Source organism: Gekko japonicus, unplaced genomic scaffold, assembly GCF_001447785.1.
Source record: "Gekko japonicus isolate JY-2015 unplaced genomic scaffold, Gekko_japonicus_V1.1 scaffold4305, whole genome shotgun sequence".
NCBI lineage: Eukaryota > Metazoa > Chordata > Lepidosauria > Squamata > Gekkonidae > Gekko > Gekko japonicus.
This window is the reverse complement of record NW_015166564.1, coordinates 14686-36353: the sequence shown is the minus strand read 5'-3', so window position 1 is coordinate 36353 and position 21668 is coordinate 14686. Positions and strand designations below refer to the sequence as shown.

The 21668-nt window shown below is 43.0% G+C and overlaps 1 protein-coding gene across 1 annotated transcript in view; it reads right to left on the bottom strand.

Moving 5' to 3' along the window:
* The window catches only part of LOC107111387 (alpha-1,6-mannosylglycoprotein 6-beta-N-acetylglucosaminyltransferase A-like), a gene marked incomplete at its 5' end in the record, with an annotated part of 28047 nt that extends 7101 nt beyond the window's left edge, over window positions 1–20946 (bottom strand). Inside the window, 4 exons of the mRNA XM_015412353.1 lie at window positions 1555–1629; window positions 2929–3045; window positions 9866–10012; window positions 20797–20946. Coding sequence (XP_015267839.1) covers window positions 1555–1629; window positions 2929–3045; window positions 9866–10012; window positions 20797–20946 — 489 coding nt within the window. The remainder of the gene's footprint in view (window positions 1–1554; window positions 1630–2928; window positions 3046–9865; window positions 10013–20796) is intronic.
* Window positions 20947–21668: the final 722 nt, after the last annotated feature.

Genomic DNA, 21668 nt, shown 5'->3' with positions numbered 1-21668 from the left:
AGTATCTTGGGGAGAGGCTCCAGCAGCTACCCTGCAATTTTGGAGCCTCTCCCTCAAACTCCCTCTCCTCCAGCCCCCAGAATATACCCTATGTTTTCGCCATTGACTTCAATGGCCTATAGGATATAATGGGGCCGAAATTGACATTCAGCTGGCCCTTTTTCCGGCCCGGCACTCTGGCGCGGAGCCTAAAAAGGGTGGGGAGGGCAGCTCAGCAGTCCCCCCACCCCCCACAGTGGTTGCAGGGGCGGCCATAACTTTTTAAAGAGCCCCTAAGGACAGCTGGGGAGCCAGAATGACCTCTTGCGCGGGAGGTAGAATTTGCCCTACGACTCCAAGGCCACCACCCCGGGGCTCAGGGAGGCAAGGGAACATTTCACCCCGCCCCCGCGGGCATCGCAGCTTCCACCGAGAACAGCAGTAGCGGCCATAACTTTTTAAAGAGCCCCTAAGGACAGCTGGGGAGCCAGAATGACCTCTTGCGCGGGAGGTAGAATTTGCCCTACGACTCCAAGGCCACCACCCCGGGGCTCAGGGAGGCAAGGGAACATTTCACCCCGCCCCCGCGGGCATCGCAGCTTCCACCGAGAACAGCAGTAGCGGCCATAACTTTTTAAAGAGCCCCTAACGAGAGCTGGGGGAGCCAGAATGACCTCTCACGCGAAAGGTGGAATTTGCCCCATGAGTCCAAGGCCACCACCCCGGAGGAGGGAGAATGTTTTGCCCCCCTGCCCCCCCCCCCATGGGAGCACATGCCTGCCTTTCCAAAGGAGCCCGGCTGTCTTCGGAGGAAGTAGCTGGGCGAGAAGGGGCAGCGGACTCAGCTCGGAGATCTCGGGCTGGCTCCATGGAGCCAGGAGGCGGGAGCATCTGAGAGTTCGGAAGAAAGCCCAGTGCTTTCTTCAGAGGAGGGTGCTGGGGGGGATGAAGGGACTAAAGGAGGCACTGCTCGGAAACCTTGGAGGCTCTCCACCGATCCCCCGGCTTTTGGTGGGGCAGGGCCGAGTGCAGTTAGGGGCCCTAGACCCAGCCAGTCAGTGCCAAAGGGTTAGTGCCAAACTGCACCCGGCCCCGCCAAAAGCCCTGTATCTCTCTGACCACCCCCGTCGCCTCTCCCCGAGTGAGAAAGAGGCGGCAGCAGTCAGGGAGATACAGGGCTTTTGGCGGGGGGGAGCCAGTTTGGCGCCCTTAGGGCCGGCCCGCGCTCTAGGTGAATGCCTAGTTCGCCTAGCGGGTGAGCCGGCCCTGCTTGCACTAGATGCCCCATTCAAACAGTGCCTGTCTTGTTGCAACTTTTAAGATCTGGTCAGTCTTTCTCTCTAGTAGTGATAGAAATAAATACTGGGTATATCTCCTTTTGCTTCTGTTGGAGAAATTTAGCAGAGTGTTTAAAGTGCGGTAGAATGAATGCAGCTGAATTTACTAGAAAATTAGGGAAGGGTTAAATGGAAGGTGCACAGCTACCAACAGTTCCTGACAGTTCCATTCATTCGCAAGAAAGAACAAGGAGAAAAAATGCTTATACAAATAATAAAATCAATATTGGACACATACCTGTTTCTCTATGAAAACATTAATTCTCTGAAGCATCCCTTCACATGTGAACTCATAGGGTAAGTAAGGTTCAATCTGTTAAATAAAAATGCTTCCATTTTAGTTATGCTTTAAAAATAGATATTTCATCCAAATTATAATTGCGCTACAAGTTTGGACAAGGGCTTGTACACTGAATATACTGACACCTTTGAATGTGTCCTATCAAGTGTCCTTGTTAACAAGGCACGGTTTCATTTATCCATTCATTCTGGATATTTCTGCTTCCATAACTGCTTCCAAACTGTTAAGCAACTTTCACAGCTGTAGCATTTCCAATCTAATGTGCTCTGTGCTACCATCTATTCATAGCAGTTTGTCTTTAGATTTTAGGTTGGGTCAGAAGAATGGTGAACTCTGCTCACAGAAGAGATCTTCCCAGCTCCTTCCTCCATTCTTCAATGCTGCTTTGTTGGGAACAACATGGGCTATGGTGCAGGGAGCCAGAGTTCAAAGGGAAAATTGCAGATCCCCCTCCCTTGCATGAACTGAAGTGTTCTCCACTCACATAAAAGCTACTTTGGATACAAACCAGTGATTACAAACAGACAGGTTTTAACCTTTTGGTTCAAAATGGCTCTGACCGCCCTTTCAACTTCAGAAAGATCATTGATGTTCACAGTCCAGACATGAGGCTTTCCAATGTAAACTTCAGCGTAGGGATGTTGAGATGTTAACTGAAATTAAAAAACAAACTCACAATCAACTGTCAGATATGGTTGAACATCATAATATTCCTGCTTCCATAGGGAAACTTCACAATTATGTAGTGTGTTGACAGATTAGTATTTCTCCATTTAAACAATTTTTGTTTAGTAATTTTACCCACTGTCTTCTTAGGGATGCCAGCCTCCAGGTGGGACCTGGGAATTCCCCAGAATTACAGATCATCTCCAAACTACAGTTCCCATTAAAAACATGGATGCTTTGGAGGGTGGACTATATGGAACTGCACCCAACTGAGGTCCCTGTCCTCCCCAACCCCCATTCCCAAATCTCCAAGAGTTTCCCACTCATATGGCTTGAGGATGGGAGTCGAAGCGACGCCAGGCCCGGCCGTGTCGCTGTTTCCCATGGTTGCCCTTTGCCATTAAGTTAAGAAGTTAATAATTTAATAAAGTGGCCTTATTTCATCCAACCTTGTTGTCTGACTATTTCTTCCGTCTGGGGGGGCAATGCTGCTTTGTTGGGAACAACATGGGCTATGGTGCAGGGAGCTAGAATTCAAAGGGAAAATTGCAGATCCCCCCTCCCTTGCATGAACTGAACTGTTCTCCACTCACATAAAATCTACTTTGGATACAAACCAGTGATTACAAACAGACAGGTTTTAACCTTTTGGTTCAAAATGGCTCTGACCGCCCTTTCAACTTCAGAAAGATCATTGATGTTCACAGTCCAGACATGAGGCTTTCCAATGTAAACTTCAGCGTAGGGATGTTGAGATGTTAACTGAAATTAAAAAACAAACTCACAATCAACTGTCAGATATGGTTGAACATCATAATATTCCTGCTTCCATAGGGAAACTTCACAATTATGTAGTGTGTTGACAGATTAGTATTTCTCCATTTAAACAATTTTTGTTTAGTAATTTTACCCACTGTCTTCTTAGGGATGCCAGCCTCCAGGTGGGACCTGGGAATTCCCCAGAATTACAGATCATCTCCAAACTACAGTTCCCATTAAAAACATGGATGCTTTGGAGGGTGGACTATATGGAACAGCACCCAACTGAGGTCCCTGTCCTCTCCAACCCCCATTCCCAAATCTCCAAGAGTTTCCCAACCTGGATCTGGCAACCCTATGTCTTGTTTACCAAGAACTAGATACGAATGCCTACAAAACCCTATTCCTCCAAAATGCACAGCCAAAGGTGGATTCCTCCCTAGCTACACTGCTTATTGGACCAATTCCAGCCTGTGGAACTTCTGATGAGCTGTTGAATCAGGTTCACAGTCCGGAGAGGCGAGATCCCCCCCAGTTTTTCCTTTTTTAAAATAAACTTTTTAATAAGATTTTCATATGTGAAAATAAAACTATGGGGAAAATACAGAAAAATGGGGGGAGGGGAGCAAAAGGACTGGAGGAACATATCCTTAAAGAATTTACAAAAATTTCTCCACAACAAAGCCAAATACAATAATTTAATACTAAATCTTTGATCTAAAATCTAAACATAACCACAAACTTTAATATTATCAGCAATACACCAAAACATATATTTATTATTTAAAATTCTCCTTATCTCCCTAGCTACACTGCTTATTGGACCAAATCTAGCCTGTGGAACTTCTGATGAGCTGCTGAATCAGGTTCACAGTCCGGGGAGGAGAGATCCCCCCAGTTTTTTCCTTTTTTAAAATAAATTTTTTGTTAAGATTTTCATATGTGAAAATAAAACTGAGAGGAAAATACAGAAAAATGGGGGGAAGGGAGCAAAAGAAAAAGGACTAGAGGAACATATCCTTAATTTTGTTCCCCAGATGTAGATTTCAGGGCACTGTCTATACCAGCCTGGCACTAGAACCAGCTTACTTTGTTTTCTCAGACAGAAAAGTGTCCTCCCTGGCAATGTTGCAGCAGCCAGTGTAGTGAGAATGGTTAAGCTGTCATCAGATATTTTTAACTGATCTGTTTTAAATGAATTGGTTATTGTTTTTATGAATTATTATTTATTGTTTCACTATATGTTGTGAGCCTCCCTGACCCTGCTTGTGGGGTAGGGTGGGATACAAATGGAATACAAAACATATATTCTTCTCTATTATTTAAAATTCTCCTTACTCATCAAATCTGCAAATCATCAAATCATTTTTCATTTGCATGCAGAAAGCCAATAAGGAGCTTCCAAGTAGCAATAAAAGTAAATAATGTCTTTTCCTTAACCAAATAAGGAAGTTTGGCCATTTCCACAAGTTCCAACATCTTTAACCACCATTCTTCTACTGTAGGTATTTTTGTAGATTTCCAGTTGTGTGCATAAAGTAACCTTGCTGCTGTAATAATATACAAAAACAAAGCTCCATGCCTATCTTCAAGCTGACTGTCTATCAGTCCTAACAGAAAAGCTCCTGGATTCATTTGTATGTTAATTTTTAAAATCTTCTGTATTATTGAATGTATTTGTATCCAAAATTCTTAGGCTTATTACAAGTCTACCACATGTGATAAAATGTCCCTTCATGCTGATTGAATGTATTTGTATCCAAAATTCTTAGCTTTATTACAAGTCTACCACTTGTGATAAAATGTCCCTTCATGCTGCTCAGATTTCCAACATTTGTTTGAAGTATTCTTTATACATTTTAGCCAATTTATCTGGGGACATATACCAGTGAATCATCATTTTGTAAAAGTTTTCTTTACACTTAATGTAAATTTCAAACCCTTCTGCCACATTCTTTCTCATTGTTCCATTTGTATATCATGTCCAACATTCTTAGCCCATTTTACCATACAATCTTTTACTTGTTCTTCTGTTTCATATTTCGACAAAGGTTTATACATTTTACCAATAACATGAACATCATTTGTACATATCTTTGTTTAAAATACAGTCTTATTTTCTTTGAAATCATAAAGTTGTTTATCTAATTTAAACCTTTCTAATAATTTTGCATAGAAAACCACTGGCAATTATATCCTTTTATCAGGTCTTCCCTTGATTTCATCTTACAGTCAAAACTAACAAATCATGATAGGTTAACCATTCATGTTTAGTTATCATTTCTCACCTGTAAAATGCTTCTTGGGTTGAGAGCCACAATGGTGTTTTTGGACATAACCTAGATTTATATTTATTCCACATCCTCAACAATGCATGTCTAACATGATTATTTTTAAAGTGTATATTTACTAATTCTTTTGTACCAGATGTAGCCATGCCACCCATATCTCAGATCATGTCCCTTCAACTCTAATAACCTTCTATTTCTCAACAATAACCATTCTTTCAACCAAACCAGACAACAGACAGAAAAATCTAATTTCAAATCAGGTAAACCCAGTCATCCTTTTTCCTTAGCATCCTGCAAAATCTTAGATTTAATATGTGTTTTTTCCCCTTGAGTTTTTCTGACAGTTGGTGCCTGGTGGGTGATTGGAATGGAGTGGTCACCCACAGATAGATAAATTGTTTGAAAAGAACATTAAAATTGCCCAGGAAAAACTTCCAAAGCTTTTTTTTTATTTAATGGAAAAGTTTAGGCTTAGTGGACATTTGGAGGCAGTTAAATGGTACTTCAAAAGAATATATTTATTTCTCAGAAAGACATACACCATTTTCAAGGACAGATATGTTTTGTATTTCTAAAGACTTAGCTACAAAGGTTACTAAAGCTGCGGTTTTACCAAAGAGCTTCTCAGACCATAACCCAGTAAGTCTGGTATTTAAAAGAAAACCTTGTGTGTTTTGAAGGAGATTAAATTAAGTCTTTTTGTAAAAATACGTAATTGTTGATGGATGTAAAAAAAAACCCTGAAAGAATTTAAGTTTAATCTCAATAAAGGTACAGATGTGAGAATGGTTTGGGATGCAAGTAAAGCCTTTATGAGAGTACAATTTATACAATATAATGCTGAATGGGGGGGGGAGTCAAGAGAAAACACAAGATTTTAGATGAAATAAAAGGAGGATGAATTGAAAAAAATCTCCAAGGAATACTAATATTTCTTGACAAACAAAATTTTTACAACAGCTTTCTACGGTGATAAGACAAATGGAAGTAAAACTGAATTCTGTAAAACAAAGACATTTTGAACATGCAAACAAACTAGGTAAATGGTTGGCATATAGACTGAGAAAAGAAAATGATATGGAAAGTACAATAAGGCAATAAATTATACATGGAGCAGGTGGGTATTAAAATATTTTAAATTATTATTTTAATTTGTGCCACTGTGAAATAGGTGATTATCTTAAAAAACAAAATTTACCTCAAACAGAAGAACAAAGATCTATTATGAATGGCCCTATAACAATGAGGAAAGTGGTAGAAGCCATAAAGAAAATTAAATTAGGAAATTTACCAGGGCCAGATGGCTTATCACGACTGTATTATAACCACTACAGACTACAGTGAACTTTATTTTAGTAACTGGAAAGATGCCATAATCTTGGAAAGAGGCTAATATAACATTAACAAGTGGAGACCTGCAAGAAACGTACGGGATGGTCATCCCATTCCTCACACCTTTGCTTCCTCCCCTCTCCCCCTACCTGTCTCACATTCTTTCTCCCTTCTGCCCCCCCTTACTCTTTATCTCTCCTCCATGCATGCTACTTCCTCTCTCTTTCTGCCCCCACCACTCTTCTAGCCTCTTGCCTGCTTCCTCCCCCGCCCCTCACACAGCAGCAACAGCAGTGGTGGCGGTACTCCCAGCCACCCACCTGCTTCCTTTCTCCTCATAGCAGCACTGGAAGCACTCTTGGAATCACAACGGATATCCCAGCTACAGAGATCGATTCATCTTAGGGCTCCTAGCGCCAGGTTGGGTAATCCCTGGATATCTGGGGGTGGAGCCTTGGGACAGTGAGGCTTGGGGAGGCAAGCAGCCTCAGTACGGTGTAATGCCATAGACTCAACCCTCCAAAGCATCCATTTTATCCAGGGGAACTGATCTCTGTAAAACAGTTGTAATTCTGGGTGATCTCCAGCCCTCACCTGGAGGCTGACAATAGTAGTTCTTGTGGAGGAAATGGCAGGTTTGGAGGGTAGAGTCTGGCATTATACTAGTCTGAAGTTCCTCCCATCCTCAAACCCCACCCTCCCCAGGCTCCACCCCTCAAATGTCCAGGAATTTCCCAACCTAGAGGTGGCAGCCCTATTTCCTTTCCACCCAACAGCCTTTATCTGTCTTCAACTTTCCATCTCGACCCCCCTCCCCCACAGCCTCTACCTAGGAAAATTATAGTCTTTCTCCACAGTGGGGACCAAAGCAGCTTACATTATTCTTGCCTCCTTTTTATCTGCACAGCAACCCTGTGAGGTTGGTTAGGCTGAAAGTATGTGAATGGTCCAAAATCACCCAGTCAGCTTTCACTGCAAGACGGGGATCTGAACCCGGGTCTCGCAGACCCTACTCTGAAGCTCTAACTGCTGCACCACACTGGCTTTCATAGGGTGGCTGCTGATGAACAGTAACAAGCAGCCGGGCCTAGATGAGTCCCTTCAAGTCATGTGAATCAGATGGCATCAAGTCACCTGGAGGGTGCTGCCTAAGGATGCCAGCCTCCAGGTGGGATCTGGGGATCCCCTGGAATTCCTGCTCAGGTCCAGACTACTGAGATAACTTCCTGTGGAGAAACTGGATGCTTTGGAGGGTGGACTCTAGGACATTGTACCCCACTGAGGCCCCTGTTCTCCCCCGGGTCCACTCCCAAATCTCCAGGAGTTTTCCAGCCTGGATCTGGCAACCTTCCCCTCATCCCCTGCTAGTGCCCAGGGGGGACCTGGCAATCCTAGACTGCTGCAAGGCCTAGGGTTGGCAACCTCCAAGTGGGGCCTGGCCAATGAACTCTAGACAGCAGAGATCTGTCTTCCTGGAGAAAATAGCTGCTTAGAGGGTGCATTATACCCAGCTGAGCCTCTCCCTTCCCCAAATCCTGTCCTCTAGAGTGTCTACCACAAAACCTCTAGGACTTCCCCAGCCTGGCACTAGCAACTCTTGTCAGGCCTGGCCCCAAGTCTCTCTCCTTCCCTCAAAGGCCAAAAGAGGCCTGGAAATGGCCTTTCCCCCACCCTTTTACTGACAGAGTCAATTAGAAGTCTCCCCCCCCCCAACATTCTAATCTCTCACCATTGAGGCCTGGAGTTATATCCCTACAGGTTTTGGAGGGAATTCAACCTTCCCTGAAGGTTTCCCCCACACTTTTTGGATTTTTCTGCAACATCAGGAAGGCCGTTGAGTCTTTAGAAAGAGCTGTTGGGGGAGAGTGAGCCCTCTGTTGGCAGAAATAAGTATCCACATTAAAAACCCTGGGAAATAGTATAAAGATACCAAAAGAGGGACAAAAATTATAGACTGATATCATTATTGAATAATGATTATAACCTATTTATAATGATCTTTCCAGAAAAGATAATTTTACAAGGACTTATTCATTAAGACCGGTGTTGTTTTTTTACCTAAGAGACAGTTAAAAGATAACGTGAGAATGGTATTAGACAATTTGGAATATTTAGAAAAACATAATGAAAAAACAAGCAGCATAGATTTTTCTAGACAGTGAAAAAGCATTTGAGAATTTGAACTGGACTTTTTTGGTTAAGTTTTTTGAAGAAATGAACTTTGGAGACAACTTCATGAAATGGGTGAAGTCAATTTATATATCACAGACAGCTCGAATAATTGTAAATGGATAACTGACTAAACCATGCAAGATTAAAAAAGGAACAAGACAAGGTTGTCCATTATTGCCTCTCCTATTCATCTTAGTACTTGAAATTTTAAATAAAGATATTAGACAGGATGAGAGGATTGGTGGTATCAAGGTTGAAAAAGAGACCTTTAAGCTAATACCTTCTGCTGATGATCTGGTACTAACTTTAGAGGATCCCAAGGCTTGAAGGGAATTGAAGTTTTAATGTCTAAGCTAAAAGAATTCAATATATTAACAGGGTTCAAAATAAACAAAGAGAAAATGAAAATGTTAACCAAAAATATGAAAACACAAGAGCAAAGAGAACTGATGAATAAAACTGGTTTTAAAGTTGAAAAAAGTTAAACCTTTGGGTATTATGTTGTTGACAAATATGAACTGTATGTTATTACAAAATAATTATGTTAAAACTTGGAATGAAGTTAAAAAAGATTTTTTTAAAGATGGGACAAACTAACAACTGTCAGTGTTAGGAAGAATATTTGTGATTAAAATGAATGTTTTACCAAGGATGTTTTTCCTGTTCCAAACAATTCTGGTGTTGACATCTGATGTATTATTTAAAGAATAGTAAAAAGATATACCGAAGTTTGTTTGGCAAGGGATTGTACTTTCTTTTCAAACCAAGTGAATGGGAAGATATGACCATTCATTATAATACAACAGAGACACCAGGGGAATTTCAACCTTCAGTCTGTCATCTCAGGACACCAGGACGGAACAACAAGCTTCCATATTTCAGACTGATGTTCAAAACATTTTTTTTAGAAAAGTTGCGCAACGGAACTTATTGTTGCTGTTCATATAATGAATACACAGCAAATACAACCAAAAATATATACGCAATTCTAATAATAGGAATGATAAATGCCAGCATTAATGGCTTACCTCACGCAGGGTTGGTTTACCTCTAAAGAAGTCAGTGTTTTTGCTGCTTTTGGGAGGACTGAATTTTGGATTCAGAAAAGCACACCCATTTGCAATGGCCTCTAAGGGAGCAGGTCCCTCATATGGAAAGCCAAGACCAACAAAAAGCTGCAAAACATAAACATTTATATCAATAGCCTCTCCTTTACTGCTGTCCTGTCAAGAACAGCAATGTGGAAGTCAGCCTAAAATAAATTTTTAAAACATACACACTTAGAAACAGAATTAATATAATTCTCAAAGATTACCTTTTAAAAAACCTTGTATAATTAATGTGAATGCATTAGAAATAAGTAAGTAAATGAGAATGCCAAGCCAGTGTATTAAATTCAGTTTTCTCCTCCCCCACATCTCCATGCAAATTGTCTCCCAATGTCCTTGTTAATCCACCCCTGCCCTGGTTTTGACCTTGTCTTAGATATATCTGCATACAGCATGGCACCAAAGGACTGTTCCTTTGAAGACACGCCACAGCAATCCAGGATCTTATCCAAATTTGCAGCAGTGGATGCTGTTGGGCAGAACACTGAGCTGCTGACTAGGTCTTTAATTTAACCGTTTCCATTAAATGACTTTCCTGGAAATGGATGAAAGGGGCTGCGGACTTGGTACTGTTATATACTCTTATAGATACAGCAAAAAGAAGGGATTTCTTGGTCTCAGTTGTATCACATTTGCCTCAAAAAACTGTTCTATACCCAGAGGTCATTTCGGGGGGGATCGCAGGGGATCGCAGTTCCCCCGGGTGAGGTACGGGGGCGGGGCACATAACGAAGCCCTGCCTCCTGCTTCCGGGAGCCCCGCTTCCGGCCCTCATTCAGCCAGGAGGAGGCAGGAGAAGAGGGAGGGTAAGTTGCTTCCTCCCTGCCTCTCCCCACGCCTGCCTGCCTGGGGCCAGGGAGGGCCTTCACGGGGCTACCTTGCACTCCTGCTAGCCTTGCAGGTCCACCGCCGGGCCCCTCATGGGGCTCGGCAGTGGAGCTGCAAGGCCGGCGGCCGGGACCGTGTGGCCTTATGACACACGTCCGGTGATGTCAGGGGGTGTGGCACATGCTAATGAGTTATGCTAATGAGTTCCCCTAGCTCTTTTTCTACGAAACGACCCCTGTCTATACCTATCTAGTGAGTTTTTATCCCACCCTTCCTCCAAAGAGCTCAGGAAAGCATAGACAGTTCTAACTTTCCCATGCTATGCTCAAAACAATCCAGTGAGTTCGGTAAGGCTGAGATTATGTGACTGGTCCGATGCTTTTTAACTTGTTTATTAATGATTTGGAGTTGGGAGTAAGCAGTGAAGTGGCTACATTTGCAGATGACACAAAGTTGTTCAGGGTGGTGAGAACCAGGGAGGATTGTGAGGCACTCCAAAGGGATCTGTCGAGGATGGCTGAGTGGGTGTCACCGTGGCAAATGGGGTGCAATGTGGCCAAGTGCAAAGTGATGCACATTGGAGCCAAAAATCCTAACTATAAACTGGCAGAGACTGACCAAGAGAGAGATCTTGGAGTCGTAGTAGATAACTCAATGAAAATGTCTAGACAGTGTGCAACTGCAATAAAAAAGGCCAACGCTATGCTGGGGATTATTAGGAAGGGAACTGAAAACAAATCAGCCAGAATCATAATGCCCCTGTATAAATCAATGGTGCGACCTCATTTGGAGTACTGTGTACAGTTCTGGTCACCACACCTCAAAAAGGATATTATAGCATTGGGAAAACGGCAACTAGAACGATAAAAGGGTTGGAACACTTTCCCTATGAAGGAAGGTTAAAATGCTCTTTAGCTTGGAGAAACGACAGCTGAGGGGTGACATGATCAAGGTCTATAAGATTATGCATGGGATAGAGCAGGTTGAGAAAGAAGTACTTTTCTCCCTTTCTCACAATACAAGAACTCGTGGGCACTCAACGAAATTGGGTTAGAACCAATAAAACGAAGTACTTATTAACACATGGAATTCACGGAGGTGGCGGCGGCTACAAGCATGGACAGCTTCAAGAAGGAATTAGATAAGCATATGGAGCAGAAGTCCATCGGTGGCTAGGTATCGATAGGAACTCTCAGGTTGGGGCAAGTGATGCTCTGTATTCTTGTTGCTTGGGGGGGCAACAGTGGGAGGGCTTCTAATGTCCTGGCCCCACTGCTGGACCACCTGATGGCACCTGGTATTTTTGGCCACTGTGTGACAGAGTGTTGGACTAGATGGGCCATTGGCCTGATCCAACATTGGCTTCTCTTATGTTCTTATGTCATCCAGTTAGATGGGGATTTGAATCTGAAATTTCCAGAATGTAACCTGAAATTCCAGTAACCACACAACACGGTTTTCTATATTGCTAAGCAAAGTAAGTTAAGCAGGCCCAGTTCTCTTGTTCATGCAGCACACCTCTACATTACTGCTCAGCTAAACTGGAGGGGGGGAGCTCACTTATCCATGCATACAGTGCCTAAGACCTCTGTCAGGCTCAGGGCACTCCAGAGAGTACCCAGGGGAGCCTGTCTACCCAGAATGGGGGGAACATAGGAAACTCCCTAGATCCCAGCCTAATACAGGGGGATCTAGAGAGAACCCAGGGGAGCCTACACACCCAGGAAGGGGAGGGTATAGAAGGCACCCTAGATCCCGACCCAATACAGGGGGAAGGGGATGGGGGACAAACAATTGGCAGAGCCCGACCACGAAGGAGAGAGTTACGTGGGAAGGGGCTACGGAACGGGGAATCAACAGGAAAATCAGGTGTCCTACAATTGGCTTTGAAGCAACGTGGGTCAAAAGTTCAGACACCTAATAAAAAAATGTTGCTGACAGCCGGGGAGGAACGGATTGAGGTGAACGGTGTACCAGGGTCAGCTGTGCTGTAACACTACCTGGAAAGTTCACCTCAATAAAAGCAGAGGAAGAGACACATGAAGGTCTCAGGTCTGATTCTGAGGCTGTTCAAAGGCAACTATGCTTTATTACTCTGGCTGCTGAGAGCCGCGATACTTCAAACACAGACCCGGTGACTGCGGAAACTCGACAACCTCGCTGCAATGTGTTCGCAAAGTAGGATTATCACACACAGTAGCTAGGACTGGGGTTCCAGAACCAAAAAAGCATTTGTGGAAGTATATCTCTCTATATAAAAGAAAGACCCCTCACCATAAAATCAACACCCAGGCCAAACCCCTGGACCTATAAACACAACATTTGGGGAGAGCACCCCTACCATGACGTAGATGCTAAGAAGGGATTTTTTAGAAATTTGACCCCTAAGGGGATCAAAAGGGGTAAAACATGCTCCCCCCATTACTTCCTATGTGGCTGCCCGGCTGCTGCCTCCTTGCACCTCCCACTCTCTGATTGGTCAGCTGCACAGCTCAGTGTTCTGAGGTTAAAAAAAACACAACAGTGACAGGAGACTACAGAGCTAATGACAGTTGAAGAAATCAGGAACGGCCAGCCACCTGTGAGGTGCATCAATGCTGCTGGCACATCCTCTCCAATGGCTTCAAACATGCTCCCCCCACCTCATAAACTGACAGGTGGCTGTCTGGCAGGTGCAGCAGTGGGTGCAGGGTAGTTAAAGTCATCAGGGAACCTGCCCCAGCAGTAATGCCTCAGCGATTGTGCAGGCCCAGCCTCCACAATGGCTTGCAATACCTCTCCCCTCCCCCTCCTACACCACACAGGTGGTTGTCTGTCAGGTGCAGGAGCACGGGCAGAGAATTGAAAGCCATCAGGGAGGCTGCCCAAGCAGCATCGCCTTAGCAATCCTGCTGGCCCAGCCTCCCTGATGCCATCAGACACGCTACCCCTCCTACACCTGAAAGACAACCGCCTGTCAAGGGTTGGAAGGTGTGGAGTCCTTACAGCCATTGGGGAGGCTTGCTCAGCAGCACTGCCTTAGCACTGCTGCTGGCCCAGCCTCTCCAATGGCTTTAGCCACACTCCCACCCACTATGGAATAGTTATGTCTCACGTCTTAAATGTAACATAAATGAGAGGCAATTTTATTTAAAAAGGGGGGGGTATGCCCCCCCCCCCAATTTAATGCCCAGGCCAAACCCCTGCCCCAAGAAACCCAAAATATGGGGAAAATGTGTTCCATGTGCCTAGCAGGCTGCTGCCTCCTTACCCGCCCCTCCCCCCCATTGGTCAACCGTGTAGCTCAGAGTTCTGAGGTAAAAAACCTGCCTGCTTGCACCCACCTGCTTCTGATTGCTCAGCTGTGGATCTCAATGTTCTGAGGTAAAAACACATCCCTTCATGCCTGGCCTCAGTAGTGAGGACCCTACCAGAACTAACAGCCAGGATCTACCCTAATATTGCCAGTATCACGGGGGAAAGTCCATGGACAGCCTGTACAAGCGTGCCATTCTGACACCCAAGAACGACAGGGCTACCATCATTAATGAAGCTCTACTAACTCCTTCAAGGAGGCAGAAATGGAGCAAAAATCTGTGGACTCAGTGGTGCAAACGGATGATATGGTCCACTACCCTGTAGAGTTCCTCAACACCCTCAACCCTCCTGGCTTCCCAGCCCACAAGCTTCTCCTCAAAGTGGGGGCTCCGGTGATGCTGCTGTGGAACCTCAACCCACCCAAACTCTGCAATGGCACCAGGCTGCAACTGAAGGCCCTGCACAGGAACATCATCAAGGCCACACTGCTCACTGGCAGTGCTAGGGGAGAGTCGGTGTTCATACCACACATACCACTCATACCATCAGAAAACCACTAAGTTCAAGAGGCTGCAGTTCCCCCTCAAGGTCTGCTTTGCTATGACCATCAACAAGTCCCAAGGCCAGACACTTAGGGTGGCAGGAACTGATTTAAGAGATGACTGCTTCTCACATGGACAGTTCTATGTGGCCTGCTCCAGAGTGAGCTCATCAAGCAGCCTGGTGATCCTAGCACCTGAGGGCACAACCACCAATGTGGTCTACAGAGAGGTCCTTCAGCAGAGAAAAAAAAACAGTGTGTATGTCTCACTTCATTTTTTAAACCACAGTCTTCTCCATTAGAATTCCTACAACAAATGTTACATTTCAAACTTCACATCATCAGTATTATAACTGGATTTATGGAACTTAAATACTGTAGCAAAGCACAGATATCAGGCTAGTTTGTAATAGGAATTAGGACATGGGTAGTGGGAAATGGACAGCAGAAAGTAGAAGCTTTTGTGAGGCAGCTTACTGAGGAACAAGACCTCACTGAGCCACCTTGGCCATTTGGCTTCCAAACTGAAAAGGGCGCCCCCACCCCATTACAGAGACACTCTGCTTAGCACTACAATCATGATCAGGTTGTTATTTTTACACTGTCTCCCCGCAGTGAACGTGCCATGGGATAGCTTATAAAGCTGCCTTCACAACCTTGCTGTAATGGTTTGAAATTAATAGAAACCATTGTGAACTAACTTTTATAAAACACTCTTAACTTCCAGTTAGGATAAGCGTAATGTGAAAGGAAATTAAAAGAAGGAGAGAGAGTGTTTTGTTTCTTTACAACCAAAAGACTCAGCTCAAGAGGAAAAGGAGAAGGGACATTTTCTTCCATTTTGTTAAAGGAAGCATAATTGATATGTTGTCGAATGCTTTCATGGCCGGAGTTCATTAGCTGCTGTAGATTTTCCGGGATGTGTGGCCGTGGTCTTAGATCCAAGATCACAGCCATACATCCCAGAAAATCTACAGCAACTAATGAAGCATAATTGCTTGTCAAATACTTCCAATATTCCTGACATATAGTCCTTACTAAACTCTGACTTAGAGCCGCTAAAAATAATTTACAATCCCAGGTACTCTTGGGACCAGCTGTAAGTAACAGGGAAATCATAAGGACCTAGAGTGGAAAGAGACTCCACTATCCTTGTTGAGTTACCAGCATCATGCCTTGATTAACTAATTAATTTGTTAAGAGGATTACTCTGCCTTTCTGCTCTCATCAGGGCCACCAAAACACCTAATATGCATGATAAAAACACATCTTAAAATAGGGCAGGTGGTACTAGAGGCTAAATCCAAGGATATCTTCTCTCCCCCTTTCTCTGACCCACTCCATGCCCTGGCAAGTAAAGTTCTTCCATTAGCAAAATACTTCCACTTACAAACAGCAGATGGCACCAAAGTTTGCAGGAAAATGCACTTAATGCACCCACACAGCACAGCTGTTCTGGTTGTTATATGTAAGGGGATCAAACAGTTGCTCCTATCAGTAATTTCTGCATGTTACCAGTAAAAGGGAGAAGAGGAAGTATGACTTGAATCTTGCGCTACATCATCCCACAAAAGCCACTCACATTTCCTACATCCTGTAACTTGGCTCAGTTACTTCAATGTTCATTGACAGTACACAACAAATAGGCAAATCAAGTTATCTGAAGTACAAAGAACAGAAGCTTGCTGGACTCGTCTAGCTACTCAGGCATCATGTTAGGAGGGGGGGGAAGTCATCTGAAGCCTCCCTAACTAGAACATGGGTTTCTGAGGGAGAAGAGGAAGTATGACTTGAATCTTGCGCTACATCATCCCACAAAAGCCACTCACATTTCCTACATCCTGTAACTTGGCTCAGTTACTTCAATGTTCATTGACAGTACACAACAAATAGTCAAATGAAGTTATCTGAAGTACAAAAAGAACAGAAGCCTGCTGGACTCATCTGGCTACTCAGGCATCATGTCAGGAGGGGGGGAAAGTCATCTGAAGCCTCCCTAACTAGTATAAACTTTGATCTGGGCATCCTGAAATCATCAATGGCAGATTTGTATGAGTGTGCTTGTAGTCCCAGTAACTTCTGGCACAAAACAGTTACAGAATTGTCAATGTGGAATATTCTAACTGGAAAATGAGTGGCATGTACAGAGACAGAGACAGAGAAAGACAGAGAGAGAGAGAGAGACAGAGACAACAAATATAGCACATAGAATTGATTAAGAATAGATCTTTCCAAAAGAGCAATAAGGCCATGGGCCACATTGTGACAGGGTATTTTCTTTTGTTAAGAAGCAAAAAATGACCATGAATGGCTGCAGAAAATGCTCATACCAAGTCTATTCAAAACTGATGGGGGTATCAAATTGTATTTTCAATTCCTCTCTCAAAACTTGTAAGTAGTTTTCAGAAATCCAGTATTTATGGAGGACAACAGGATCCACCTCTGCACTGCCATGCAAGTCAATAACAAAAAAAGTTGAGAAACTATGATAGGCAATTAAACTATATCTTTTAATTAGTTCAGACAAACATGGCTGAAGCATTAGTTAAAGGATATAAAATGTCACCAACAATTCAGCAGTGGCCAGGTTTTTAATTAGTTAGAAAAAAATGGTCCTGCTCTGTAGATAAGCACACTACTCTGCTTCCTTCAGAACTCTTTGAACGTTTTTTTTTCTGTTCTTTGTCACTGATTTATTTAACAAATGGTCATTGGGGAAGAGAGGCTGCATCCTGCATGTCTTGACAGCAGAGTTTCTGTTTCTACTTTATAATAAATATACAGCAGCAACTGTTTTCCACTCACATTAAATCACTGTCATATGCATAACTTCAGTTTTTAGTGGATCTGAACTACAGAAAACTGTACAGGTCTATATAACGGTACTTTCAAGTTACTTGTATATTATGAAGGCAGACAATGCTACACAGTTATAGCACTTCCTTAGTATGGTTTTGGGAATGCTGAACACTTGCTGTCTTAACAATACACGACATAACAAGAAAAAAGAAAGGAAAAGAAAAAAGAAAAGGGGAAAAGGGGAAGAACATAAAAGGCTTCAGATTTTCTCTGTAACAAATATACTTTTGATAAGTTTTTCTTGCTTATGTATAAAAACAACTCACTCTCTTTTTGTTTCCCCTTAAGCAAATTTCTTATTCAGAAAAACCACAAACCATCAAGCTATCCTTATCTTTTTCATGCAAAAGGCCAATCTTTAGTAAATAAAATAATTATCTTTTTCCTAACCAATTTAGCCATAACTACAAGGTCCAACATCTTCTCTAACCATTCGTCTACTATAGGTATCATCGGACATTTCCATTTGTATGCATGTAACATTTTCACTGCCATGGTCAAATAGAGGAACAAAAATCCATAACTTCTTTCCAACTGATTATCCATATATTCCTCTTCCCTTTGCAGAGAATTGGCCAAAAGTAATATAATCCTCTCTCTGAAGTCTTCAACAGTTTCTTCATGAATAGCTCTCAGTTTCAGACAGTACTCCTTTTCTCTCAAGTGCATAAAATTGGCCAAAAATGATATAATCCTCTCTCTGAAATCTTCATCAGTTTCTTCTTGGATAGCTCTCAGTTTTAGACAGTACTCTTTTTCTCTCTCAAATCCATAAGGACAAATAAACCCACATGCCTCTTGAGTTCTCTTCTATTTTATTTTCTACAGCAACCACTTTTTCATTTATTTGCTTAACTTCAAATTCTTGAAGAAGTAGAACATGCTCCCGATTGAGATCAGGGCCCTGCGGGATTTGTTACAGTTGTAACACTTGTGAAGGGCCTGTAAGATGGAGCTGTTCCATTAGGCCGTTAGTGGAGATTTTTGTTGTTGTTCAGTCACACAGTCGAGTCCGACTCTTCGCGACCCCATGGACCAGATCACGCCAGGCCTTCCGGCCTTCCGCCGTCCTCTGAAGATGGCTCAACTTCATGTTCGTTGCATCGATGACACTGTCTAACCCTCTCATCCTTTGCCGTCCCCGTCTTCTTTGACCTTCAATCTTTCCCAGCATCAGGGTCTTCTCCAGTGAGTGCTCCCTTCTCATTTGGTGGCCAAAGTATTTGAGCTTCAGTTTCATTATCTGGCCTTCCAGGGAACAGTCAGGGTTGATTTCTTTTAGGATTGACTGATTTGATCTTCTTGCAGTCCAAGGGACTCTCAAGAGTCTTCTCCAGCACCATAGTTCAAAAGAATCTATTCTTCAGCGCTCGGCCTTCCTTATAGTCCAATAACATCAGCCTCCCCTGCTTCAAGTCCTCCATGGCGCAACTCACATCATGGTTGCCAGATACAGTGCTTTAATTCCATCAGAGTGATCCACCGCCCCTCCTGGCATGAGCTCAGCATACACTGGAATGAAACTAATCACCAAGCTGCCATTAGGTATAGGTACATTCTAAACTTTAAGAGCCTCTTGCTCATAGTGAAAGAGGAGAGCGCAAAAGTGGGCTTGAAGCTCAACATAAAAAAAACTAAGATGAAGAAGAAGAAGAAGAAGAAGAGATTGGATTTATACTCCAGATCCTACAAGCTAGGCTTCAACAGTACGTGGATAGAGAACTGCCAGAAGTACAAGCTGGGTTTCGAAGAGGTAGAGGAACGAGAGATCATATTGCCAACATTCGCTGGATTATGGAGAAAGCAAGAGAGTACCAGAAAAATATCTACTTCTGCTTCATTGACTATGCTAAAGCTTTTGACTGTGTGGATCACAACAAACTATGGCAGGTCCTTAAAGAGATGGGAGTACCAGACCACCTCACATGTCTCTTGAGAAACCTGTATAAGGGCCAAGAAGCGACAGTTAGAACTGGATATGGAACAACTGATTGGTTTAGCATAGGAAAAGGAGTACGACAAGGATGTATATTGTCGCCTTGCTTATTTAATATATATGCAGAGTACATCATGCGAAATGCTGGCCTGGATGAATCACAAGCGGGAATTAAGATTGCTGGGGAAAAGATCAACAACCTCAGATATGCAGATGATACCACTCTAATGGCTGAAAGTGAAGAGGACCTCAAGAGCCTCTTGCTCAGGGTAAAAGAGGAGAGCGCAAAAGTGGGCTTGAAGCTCAACATCAAAAAAACTAAGATCATGGCATCCGGCCCCATCACTCCTTGGCAAATAGAAGGGGAAGTCGTGGAAGTAGTGACAGACTTCACGTTCCTGGGATCCCAGATCACCGCAGACTGTGACAGCAGCCATGAAATTAAAAGATGCCTGCTCCTTGGGAGGAAAGCGATGGTGAACCTCAACAGCATGATAAAAAGTAGAGACATCACCCTGCCAACAAAAGTCCGCATGGTCAAAGCAATGGTATTCCCAGTAGTCATGTGTGGCTGCGAGAGTTGGACTATTAGGAAGGCCGAGCGCCGAAGAATAGATTCTTTTGAACTATGGTGCTGGCAATTTGTCTTTAAATAGCTTTAGCACGAAATTATTCAGTTTGGGAGAGTTAAGGGACAATCCACGTTGTTACCAAGCCAGTAATCTGATAGAAGTGATAGAGAAAGATGGATTCCTCCCCATAGCAATAACAAGGCAGTTGGAGGCTGTCAAGCATGCATAGACTGAATTCGTGTTATTTTTCCTCCCATGTTGTAATGGATGAAGGACTGTACAAATTGGGTTCAGGCATATAGATTGATACACATAATACCCATATAACACCTAATCCCGTAGGTGGAATGGGCATACATTCACACATTCCACAAGCAGGATGAGGAAAAATGTTCCTAAGTAGTGATACAAGAAAACAAATCTCCAAAACTTTTAGACAGTGCACTTGTACCTCTGGATCATTTATGTTATGAGAAATTTAAAGAAACATCACATTTAGGCAAGCAAAGCAAAGGTTTGCTAACATTGTCTATTTCAAACCAGTATTCTAGTCCAAGATGGAGATCTCCCCCTCCCCCTGGCTTCTCAATGAAAGTCAAATTTGATCTCAAGTTTGAATTTCTTAAAAAGAAAAGCCAACATTTTAAGGGGATGGCTGGGCTGAAGCACAACTTGACATAGTGAACAGTGAAAGTCAGCGGTCTGGACACAGGCAGGTGGGATATACAACAACCACAATGTGCCAAATGGTACATTTTAGAAGTCCCTAAAAGAACCTCTCAGATCTATTTTAATGGTTTAAAATATGCCTACTTACTTTGGTCTCTCTAAGCAGGAACTGTAAATCCCGGCCACTGAGGATACCATGATTCTTCACATAGGTGGGCATGTAGACAGCACTTGTCCCGTGAACAGTTCCATGGACTTCTGTATAAGTGTGGATGATATCCAAGTAAGACTTCTTATCCTAGAATAAAGCACAAGACAGCCAATGTGAGTCCTCGCACAACTGTCTCTTGAAACAAAACAGTGACTTAGACCCATGACTTTAAAGGTCGATAAAGTATACAGACCCATAAGAAGCTTGCATTTAGACTACAAAGCGTCAGTTTAATTGCAGTCTCAAGCAGAAGTTATCAGAAGGATGGCCAATAATTGCAACGGAAGTGAAATTAAACATCAAGAGAACAGATGCATTGTCACACACAGTATTTGATTCATCATCAGGTTACTAAACTGGTTCTTTAAAAGTCTGCAGGAAAAATACATGCTGAACTATTTTAATACTGAACAAAATAGACTTCTGAGACACGATTTCCTATATCCTCTGCAGTATCAAGATTAAACAAAACTGTGCTAAATCAGACCTAGATAACCATTCACTCTCCCTATACTGGTATTGTCTCCCTCTGTTTTCTCTCCTTCTCATCCCACTTTCCCATGCACACACTGGAAAGCAGCAAGTTCCCGCAGTATACTGTGGTGTAATGGTACTGCTTTAATGCTGCTCACACTCTGGTATTTTATATTTCACCCTTGAATAATTTTGGATGGGGATCTTAAACTGAAGTCCTAAGCTTTGTTTACTCATGGGAATTAGAGAAATACAAAGAACTGTTGATGTTTTGGATGGGGAATTTTTAAAAATGTTAACCTGCCTTCCTCTTTTCTAGAATTCGAAGATGAATT